Source organism: Neovison vison, chromosome 7 (assembly GCF_020171115.1).
Source record: "Neovison vison isolate M4711 chromosome 7, ASM_NN_V1, whole genome shotgun sequence".
Classification (NCBI taxonomy): Eukaryota; Metazoa; Chordata; class Mammalia; order Carnivora; family Mustelidae; genus Neogale; species Neogale vison.
This window is the reverse complement of record NC_058097.1, coordinates 194,447,822-194,458,009: the sequence shown is the minus strand read 5'-3', so window position 1 is coordinate 194,458,009 and position 10,188 is coordinate 194,447,822. Positions and strand designations below refer to the sequence as shown.

The 10,188-nt window shown below is 47.9% G+C and overlaps 2 protein-coding genes and 1 pseudogene across 2 annotated transcripts; 2 read left to right on the top strand and 1 right to left on the bottom strand.

Annotated features, from left to right (window-relative positions):
- Positions 1–189: 189 nt before the first annotated feature.
- On the top strand, positions 190–7,974 carry BTBD18 (BTB domain containing 18). The gene is made up of 2 exons (XM_044259348.1): positions 190–313; positions 5,269–7,974. Exons 1-2 carry the CDS (start codon positions 190–192, stop codon positions 7,326–7,328), a joined length of 2,184 nt encoding a protein of 727 aa, XP_044115283.1. The 3' UTR covers positions 7,329–7,974.
- On the top strand, positions 3,623–3,955 carry LOC122912946 (annotated as a pseudogene).
- A 94-nt stretch (positions 7,975–8,068) lies between the features above and the next one.
- Positions 8,069–9,746, bottom strand: SELENOH (selenoprotein H). Its single transcript, XM_044259354.1, has 4 exons — positions 9,502–9,746; positions 9,270–9,415; positions 9,022–9,153; positions 8,069–8,272 (listed from the first exon to the last, which is right to left on the bottom strand). The coding sequence occupies exons 1-3, from the start codon at positions 9,609–9,611 to the stop codon at positions 9,053–9,055; spliced, it is 357 nt and encodes a 118-aa protein (XP_044115289.1). The 5' UTR covers positions 9,612–9,746; the 3' UTR covers positions 8,069–8,272; positions 9,022–9,052.
- Between the last annotated feature and the right edge of the window lie 442 nt (positions 9,747–10,188).

Here is a 10,188-nt window from a genome sequence, read left to right as displayed (position 1 = left end):
TAAGAGACCCTTGGCACAATTTCTGGGCTTATGGTAACTCAGCCCGTGGCTATTACCTCCCACTTTTAAGATTTTCCTACCATTTCAAAAAGGAAAAACAAATTAGGTACAGACATTCTTCTGAAATACACTTTCTCATCTACAGGAATCTGATCTGTGAAAACCTAGAAAGTTTGTTAAGAGACCAACATGTGCTCTCCTGCCAGTTCCAAAATCCTATACAGGAATCCCCGGTTTCTCCGGTTAGCTTTTCTGCAGCTTCATCACCAGCAACAGACTGGTGTGTTCTGTGATGTCCTTCTGCAGGCAGAAGGTAAGACACTAGTGTGGACTAAATTAAAAAGTCAATATAGAATACTCACTATAGAATAAGATAAAATGAGTTCAGGGCCAGGGAATAGAGCACAAAACCAAGAAAATGTGCTATCACCCTTGAGCACTTTAAGTTATTTGGTAAAGAGCTGTTTGTTTCTAGGACAGTTACTGTTTCCAAGAGTGAAAATGAGACTGTGCTTTTTTTCTCTTAAAAAATGTAAGTAGAGGGGCACCTGGGTGGCTCAGTTGGCTAGGCATCTGCCTTTAGCTCAAGTCATGATCTCTGAGTCCTGGTATTGAGCCCTGTGTCCCACTCTTCCCTGCTCAGCAGGGAGTCTGTTTCTCCCTTTCTCCCTCCCTCACCCCTAGGTTTTTTCTCAGGTGAATAAATAAAATCGTTATTTTTAAATTTTTTAAAAGATTTTATTTATTTATTTGACACAGAGAGAGAGAGAGAGAGAGCACAAGTAGGCAGAGAGGCAGGCAGAGAGAGAGGGGGAAGCAGGCTCTCTGCTCAGCAGAGAGCCTGATGTGGGGCTCAATCCCAGGACCCTGAGATCATGACCTGAGCTGAAGGCAGTGGCTTAACCCACTGAGCCACCCAGGCACCCCAGTAAATAAAATCTTAAAAAAAAAAAAAGAAAAAAGAAAGTAATGAAACAATGTAAAGTTTATTAAGTGTAGAAATTCTGTAAAAGGTGGATAATTAAAATATAACAGGGTGATTGTGAAGATGGAGCTAACATACATACAGGACTTAGAACAATGCTTTTAATGTACAAAGCACAATATAAGTGTTAGACAATACTATTACATATATTCTCATTTTCTTGCCAAGCTTTTGCTTAATTTTTCTCATCTTCAAATTAAAGGTTTTTGTTGTTTGTTGTTAGACTTGAAAATATATAGTTTGTTTCCACCCCTTTCCTTTATACATGGAATGTTCAGTCAGTATGAAGTAGAGCCTGGTATCATGTATTTTTTTTTTAAGATTTTACTTATTTATTTGATAGATCACAAGTAGGCAGAAAGGCAGGCAGAGGGGTAGGGGGAAGCAGGCTCCCTGCTGAGCAGAGAGCCCCATGCAGGGCTCAATCCCAGGACCCTGGGATCATGATCTGAGCTGAAGGCAGAGACTTTAACCCACTGAGCCACCCAGGCGCCCCTATCATGTATTTTTGTTGGTTTTTTAAGTAGGCTCCATGCCCAGCGTGGAGCCCAGTGGGGGACTTGAACTCATGACCCTAAGATTAAGACCTGAGCTGAGATCAAGAGTCATACCCCAAACCAACTGAGCCACCCAGGCGCCCTGAGCCTGGTATCCTATAAAAAGCCCAAGACTAGGAGTCAGTCAAAGCTAAGTCAGTCTTAGCTTTGTTACTTAGAAATTAAGTGACAAATGCCCAAGCCTCACTTCATCTCTCTGGAGCTCAGTTTCTTCATTTATAAAAAGGGATTATGACAACCAATATCGTGTAGCACTCTGTACTTTGCAGAGTACATACAATATCGTCTAGTGTCTCATTTGATTCTTACAACAGTCTTGTGAGATAATGTGATATGGTTCCAGTTCTACAGATGAATGAATTGAGGCTTAGGGAGTTAATTTGTCTTACCTGTTGGTTCTCTTAGTAAGTACAGAATTGGGATTCATTCCTTAATTCAAAATTTTTTAAAAAAGCAATTGCCTGTTGTATGTTAGAACAGTGTACAAGCATGGGCATATATACTGTATGAAGATAAAATTCCTTCTTATATGGAAATCACGTAAAGGGGAGAGAAACCTGAGATAACAGTGGATCCAAGTAACTGCAGTATAATAAATAACACTGGAGTAAGCAAAGGCTGAGACAGGAGCACAAGAGAGGGGCACCTTCCCAGACATGAGGAGGTTGGGGGACACAGGTTAGGGTGATTTTCTTGGAAAAAATAATCTCTTAGTGGAGATCTGGAGGACAAACAGGAGTAGAAGGAAGTGGGGAAAGATTTCCCCAGGCAGAGAGAACAACATGTACAGAGATGAAGATGCAACCAAGGATTTGTGAGTGGTTCACTATGGCTAGAGGGCAGACTCCAGGAAGTGTATTGATGAGAGATACGGGGAGAGAAATTAGTAGCAACGTGTGAGTTCTGAAGTGTTGTGCAAAGAAGTAGGTCTTATCCTCAGAACATTGGAAAATGTATTTATTTTGTTTGAGATTTATTTATTTTAGGGCGCCTAGGTGGCTCAGTGGGTTAAGCCTCTGCCTTCGGCTCAGGTCATGATCTCGTGGTCCTGGGATGGAGTCCCATCCGGCTCTCTGCTCGGTAGGGAGACTGCTTCCTCCTCTCTCTCTGCCTGCCTCTCTGCCTACTTGTGATCACTCTCTGTCAAATAAATAAATTTAAAAAAATTTTTTTTAAGATTTTTATTTATTTATTTGACAGACAGAGATCACAAGTAGGCAGAGAGGCAGGCAGAGAGAGAGAGGAGGAAGCAGGCTCCCTGCTGAGCAGAGAGCCGGACATGGGGCTGGATCCCAGGACCCTGGGATCATGACCCGAGCTGAAGGCAGAGGCTTTAATCCACTGAGCCACTCAGGTGCCCTAAATAAAATCTTTTTCTAAAAAAAAGATTTATTTTAAGAGCGTGTGTGCAAGCAGGGAGAGGCAGAGGGAGAGGTGGGAATCTCAAGCCGACTCCCTGCTGAGTGTGGAGCCTGCCGCAGGGCTCAATCCCATTACTCTGAGATCATGACCCAGAATGAGACTGGGAGTCAGAAGCTCAACTGACTGAGCCACCCAGGGGCCCCGGAAAATGTATTTAAAGGTATTAAGAGGAAGGTCATGATCAGATGCCTACTTTAAAAATAGCACTTAGGCTGCATGAGAATTATTGGATTGTTGTTAAGCCCAGATAGTAGGTCATTTTGGAATCCAGAGAGGGAATGGTAGCCTAAAACTAGACATTGAGAATAGAGAAAAATGTATGGTTTATTAACAAAAATAATTTACAAAACTTGGAGCAGTTAAGGGCTTAAGCTCTGTAACGAAACTCGCTGGGTTCAAATCGTCTTCCTATGACTTGCTAACCGTGTAATTGTGGTCGATATGTTACTTAGCTATGCCACTGTTTACTCATCTGTAATAGCAGCTACTTCACAGGACTGCAGTGAAGAGCAAATGAATGAATACTGGTAAAACCCTGACTTAGTATATTACATGGCGTGCAATAAGGATTCAAGAAATAGTTCCTTCTTTTTTTTTTTTAAGATTAATGTTTGAGGGGCGCCTAGCTGGTTCAGTCCGTGGAGCCTGTGATTATTGATCTCAGGGTTTTGAATTTGAGCCCCATGTTGGGTGTAGAGGTTACCTAAAAGTTTTTAGCTTTTCCATCCTCCTTGCCACTTGCTGTGCTGGCTGCACGTTCCCCAGTCGCTCCATAGCCACGCCTTGCAAAATCAAGGAAATCAAGGACTTTCTGCTCACGGCCAGGTGAGGGATGCCAAATCCATCAAGAACAAGAAAAGTAAGGATAACATGAAGTTTTAAAGTTCGGTGCAGAAGATACCTTTACACCTTGGTCATCATAGACAAGGAGAAGGCAGAGAAACTGAAGCAGTCCCTCCCCCTGGGTTTGGCAGTGAACGAGCTTAAGTGAACCTGGCCCACTGATTTGAACTATATTGAAGTTTTAAAAATTAGGAAAAAATCTTTAAAAATAAGTAGATAAGGGGCACCTAGGTGGCTCAGTGGGTTAAGTCTCTGCCTTCAGCTCGGGTCATGATCTCAGGGTCCTGGGATCGAGCCCCGCATCAGGATCTCTGCTCGGTGGGGAGACTACTTTCCCCTCTCTCTCTGCCTGCTGTTCTGCCTGCTTGTGATCTCTCTGTCAAATAAATAAAATCTTTAAAAATAAATAAATAGATAAAAATCACTGTTTGATTAGATACAGTGGTTAAAGGAGAACAATCAAAGGTGACTTGTAGTTTCCAGGCTTGGGCAGCTGGATGTAAGAAATGGGAGGTTTTGGGGTTAGGGAACGGAGTTCATTTTCTAGAAAGGTTGATACAGGCTATGGCATGTTTAGTGGCTCAGGAAAAAGGTATTTGGGCAGAAGTAGGACCTGGGAGTCAGCAGCAAGCCTTTGGAAATTGAAGCCATGAGAGAGACTGAGATTGTCAGGGAAGTACCCATAAGGAAGGTGGCTGAGGACAGAGCACTGCCTGGTAGATAGTGCCTAAGAGGGGCAGGAGAGCATTGAACCCTGATTGTCTACATCCAAAGCTCACATTCTATTACAAACAGCTTCTGTAAAAATTTTAAAACTCTCCTGTGAGTCTAAAAAAAAAAAAAATTGAACTCCTCCTTTGTGTCAAGCAGCGGGTTATACCTCTGTGAGCAGATAGTCTCAGTCATAAAGCTTCACTTCAGTGAAGGAGATGGACACTTACAATATGGGTATCTAAGTGCTCTGATAGCTAGAGTACCTCCCCGTGCCCAGAAGCACCTAACCTAGACTTGACGTGGGATGGGGAAAGGCTTTCTGAAGAAGTAATGACCAAATTAGATTTTCAGGGTTTTGTTTTTGTTTTAAGATTTTATTTATTTGAGAGAGCGAGCGGGAGTGGTGGTTGGTCGGGGCCGGGGGAGGGGCGTGCAAAAGGAGAGGAAGCAGATTCCCCACTGAGCAGGGAGCCTCACAATCCCAGAACTCTGAGATCATGACTGAAGCCCAAGGCAGATAGTCAACCGAGCCCCCCAGCAGCCCCTAAACTAGATTTTGAAAGATAAAATGGTGTTAGCTAGGTAATGACAAAAGGTTCCAGGCGGACAGAAGGAACAGATTTCTCCTATTTGAACTTCCATGGAGGAAAACTGAGAGAAAGAACAGCACATTTGGGTGGTAAAGACTCTGCTCAGCCCATGAACATGCCAGTTTGCTTAAGATAAAGTGTTTGGACTTCCTTCCAGGTGAGGCAGTCCCAGCTCATTGCTGCATCCTGTCAGCCTGCAGCCCCTTCTTCACAGAGCGCCTGGAGCGGGAGAGGCCAGCTCAGGGTCGGAAGGTGGTGCTGGAGCTGGGGGGCTTGAAGATCAGGACACTCAGGAAGCTGGTGGACTTCTTATATACCTCAGAGATGGAAGTATCTCGAGAAGAAGCCCAGGATGTGCTTTCTGCTGCCCGTCAGCTCCGTGTATCTGAGCTAGAATCCCTTCAGCTAGAGGGTGGGAAGTTGGTGAAGGCTCCCCAGGGCCGAAGACTGAACAGGGAGTGCTTACAGCCTCCAGCGGCTGCGCCAATCTCTGCCAGGGTGGTGGCATCCAGCCGCCACCCTCGGACTCCACTGCCTGTGACCCAGACTACTTGCCCTCTTGGGCCAGTGAGAGTGAAGTCCTCAGGGAAGGACGAGGGGCCCCTAGAGAAAAGCAACCGACAGAATGCAGAGAACTTGTCTGGCAACCTGCTCAAGAAGAAGGCCAGAGCTTGCCCAACTCCACAAGAAAAAAGCTCTTCACCATCAAGCCACAGTCAGGGACCAAGAGAGAACAAGAGTGACCCTGCCATTGTTCCTACAGCACTTTCTCCACCCAGTATGTACCCTTCTGTGGATGAGCGGCTATTGCCCAGAAAGATCAGACTGAGTCGCTCAAAGCCGTCTCCTGATACCTGTACACCCAAGCCTTCTAGCATGGTGAGCAGACCCACCGCAGTACCCACAGCCCCTGGCCGGCGCCTTTGGCGGCAGAAGAGTATAAATAAAGTACCAGAAGACAAGGAGAAACCAGGGAGAGCTAGTCCTCTACAGAGCATCCCAAGCCCATCTGGCCTTGGGAAGACAGGTGGGAGCAAGAAGCGGAGCCCTGAAATCAGGGCACCGAACTCAGACTCTGTAGAAGAGGGGCAAGTTGGAAGAGTGAAACTTCGGAAGATTGTCAATGGGACATGCTGGGAGGTGGTACAAGAGCCTCCCCTCAAAAATTCTCAAGACAGCCCTCAGATCCCGGAAGCGCAACACTCGGAAGGGACTGCGAGTACTCAGCCATCCTCACATAAAGAGCAGGAACTGTCATCTGCTCAGGTGGACCTTTGTCAGGATTCCCCCGTGTGCTCTAGACTCCAAGACATTCTGCTCTCTGCTAGCTGCTCCCCAGACCATGCAGTGGTGAAGTCAGAGTTCGGGTCCAGTCCAGAACTGATAGGGAAGGAACCTGGGTTGGATATGGACTGCAGAGAGCCCTATGCACTTGACACAGCCCTGCTGGGGCAGCCCTGCGAAGCCGAGGAGTACCGCATCACCAGCGCTGCTGCCACCAGCGAGCTAGAGGAGATCCTGGACTTCATGCTGTGTGGCTCAGACATTGAGCCCCCCATAGGGTCTCTGCAAAGTCCAGGAGGGGAGGGCTGCAGGACCCCTAGCTATCATCTGACAGAAACAGCAAAGAACTGGATTGAAGGGGAAGAATGGTGTTTGCCAGACTTGGAACTCTGGCCCAGGGAGCTTACAGGACTGGAAAAGGAACCTGTTGGTGAGAACAAAGAGCCAGTTGAGCCCTTTAGCCCCCTTGTTATGCCCTCTGAGAACAAAGAGCCAATTGGGTCCCTTAGCCCCCTTGTCATACCCTCTGAGGTGAGTGAAGGAGAGGTACTTTCAGTAGGAGGTTCCTGGACTCCAGATCTGGAAATTACCAGTTCCCAACCACTGGATGGTCGGAGAGATAAGCTTCATATGGACTCTCTTGACCTTCCCCAAAGGTCCTATGAGGACCTCTCACCTCCCTGTTCAAACTGGATGGACACTGGGCCAGAAGTGTCTCTAAGTATGGATGAGGTGTTGTATTCTGCTCCAGAGGCGGGCAAGGAGGTACCTGACAACTCTGAGTTGTTGGACCCGCTTCCTGCCAGCTCCGAAGAGGAAGAGATTGATGTGGTGGACTGGACATCAGAGGGGAGGCTGGTGCCCACTGGTATTCCCTCTGTGTGGCCCGACCCTTCCTCAGAGTCAGACACAGAAGTGGACATACTAACGTAGAACAGGAAGTAGGTTAGGGGCAATGGGAGGGTGGGCAACGTTTGCTAGCGAAAGGTACATTGACAGAGGCTAGCATATGCCGGGTCCTCTTAGCACAAGAGGCAGGTATACTCCTAGCTCTCTTAAGGTCCCTTCTTCTCCCCAGGCTTTGGGAGCCAGACAAAAATAGTACCATAGGTACAAAATTATGAACTTGAACCATCTTATTTCATTGTAATCTATTTTCCAGTTAGTGATAAACAAGTGAAACTATAAACTGTGTGGTCCCCAACTCTACTGGATCACAAGTAACAACCAGCACCAGGTCTCCTAAGTTATGAAGCATCTAGTTACTGCTAATTCAATAATAAATGAGAAAGAATACCCTCTACAAAACATAAAATATTTTAGAAGGTGTGAAACAGTGCTGGGGTGGAACAAGTGGGTACAACTAACAGGACATTTTCCCATACCTAACATGTGTGGCTTATTTAGTCCAGTATGGGAGGTCTAGCCAGACCTTTGCAGGGGCCAAAAAGACATAACCCGTCATCACTTCCAAGAAGTGAGTTGATAAAGATAGATGCTTTTAAAAAAAAGTAAATTATTTGCTTTTTTTTTCCCCCCACAGTTTTTGCAAGTATTTCACATGATCTACCAGAGAACCTTGGAGCTCCAGGTTAATTTGTGACCTCAGAATATGAAAAAAAATACAAAGGGAGCCAATCCCACAAAAAGCTGGTTTTGTCCATTTCTTATCATAAGATTAAGTTTTACTTTATTATTCAAACACTTTATTTCAACTTTTATTGAACCAAATCCAAGAACTGTTCAATGCCTTACTAGCGGGTTGCCTCACAAGTGAACCATCCTTTCTGGAGGGGAAGAAACCACGAATTCAGGTACATGACTAAAGTTTGGCCATGTTCCATCATAAATGCTCCAACATCACCAGAGACAGGAAGCTGTAAACATGACAAGGGAAAAAAAAAAGTTTAGAGAAAGGGTCCAGGAAATCCAAAAGCCTGAGGAAGCTGTGCCCCCCACCCCAGAACCCACAAACCAAGGAGAATTCAAGAATTGCACCCTTCCCCATTTTACTTAGCATATCAGGTGCCTGACAACATGTCCAAGGACTAGAGATAAAGACCAGTCAAATCCTTGGGGCCAGGAGGGATACTACTGTAGTTTTCACATGGGATTAACAGAAGACATACTACAAACGAAACAAAAAACACAAAAAGGTAGGGTAGGGATAAGCACACATGAGGTTACACAAAAATTCTGGCCAGTACAAGGGGGCGGGGAATAGCAAAAACAAGTGTCAATAACTTTAACTCCCAAACGAGGAAACCAGTGGGATTTTACACCACCAGCTCTGAGAAACGAAAACAACTGCCATCAGGGGTGCAAAATAAATCTAACGGAAACAAAAAGGGCCCGTACCCCCACCCAGGGCAATAATCCACATCTTCAAAGGGCACAAATTGCATTTCTACGGTCATTCACATTACCATCAGCACCCTGTAACTTAGCTCAAAACATGCGTCCAATTAGCAAATGGCACACCAACAGGAAATAGTTTTACTGCCGAGTTCTAGTTTTCCTACCCAGGAGCAAAGGGGAAATCCTGAGCAAGAAAAGAAGTTGTAGATCGTGTGTGAAATGAGGGCTGGTTCGCAAATACCCAAATCCACCCAAGCCCCCTTCAAACCTCAGCGTTGAGGACTTCTATCCAAAACACCCTATGAAAGGTGCTTCTTCAGCTCCTTCACCACCTCTTGAGGCTCCGGGAACTTCAGTTTGCGTGGGGGCCCCTTCTTAATCCCAGTCCAGAGCTCCACACCTGGGAAAAGATCAATAAAGCCAGTCACTTTGGAATGCACCAGCACGTCCCCCAAATGCCGAGGTGCCCACGGTCTGGGACCAGCGCCTCCCGCCTGCTCCCGGGCCCCGACTCACTGCTGCCGTCCGGGCGCAGCAGCGTCACCTCGAAGCTGCCCCTCCGGGGCTTGGCAGGGTTCACCTCCACCGGAAGCTCCGGGCTCTCCAGGCGCAACGCCTGGCTCAGGGCCGCGGCGTTGCGCCCGTAGACGCGTCAGCTCGTGCTAAAGAGAGACGGGGAAGGTCAGAGGCTGGGGCCTTGGCCTGCGACGCCCTAGTCTGCCTCCCCGGGCCTCTCCAGGCCCCTCACCAATGCTCGATCACGACGGTCGCCTCCCCTGCCTTCGCTGGTCTCTCCTGTTTGGCCGCCGCCGCGACCACCGCCACCTCGGCCTTCCGCTTTCTCCCACGAGAAGCCATGGCGCCCGGAGACCTGCCGGGAGCCGAGCCGGCCTGGGCGCGAATAGGGGTCCGACCCACACCGCTCCCAGCTCCAAACCACCGGCCCGGAAGCCCGCCGCCGGAACAAAGCGTCTCCCTAGCTGCGCAGCGCGTGGCCCGGCGCACACGTGGTCTGGGGGCGGGCTCCCTGGGCACAACCACTCTGCCCGCGGACGGGGGGGCGGCCCTCTCAGGACATACCACTCTGCTCGCGGATGGGCGCGGGGGGGGGGGGGAAAGGGGCGCTCCCTGGGGCACAACCACTCTGCACGTGGCGGGGGGAGCTACAAGAAGCCCCAGACCGAACCACCCGCGCTCGCGGAGGGACGCGGACTAGGCAGCTCTCAAACAAGCCTGGCTTCACACAGGCGTTTCTGCAAGCCTCCATCGCGCTAAATAGCTTGGACCACAACATACAAACCCCACCCCCCGCTCCCTGGTAACCGTGGCCCAATCCCATACCAAGCCCACAGCCTGACTCCGTGAGGTCAGTACTCTGGGATTCAGGTAACTAAACTTCTCTGATCCTGGGGACCATTGACGGGCAGTTGGAGAA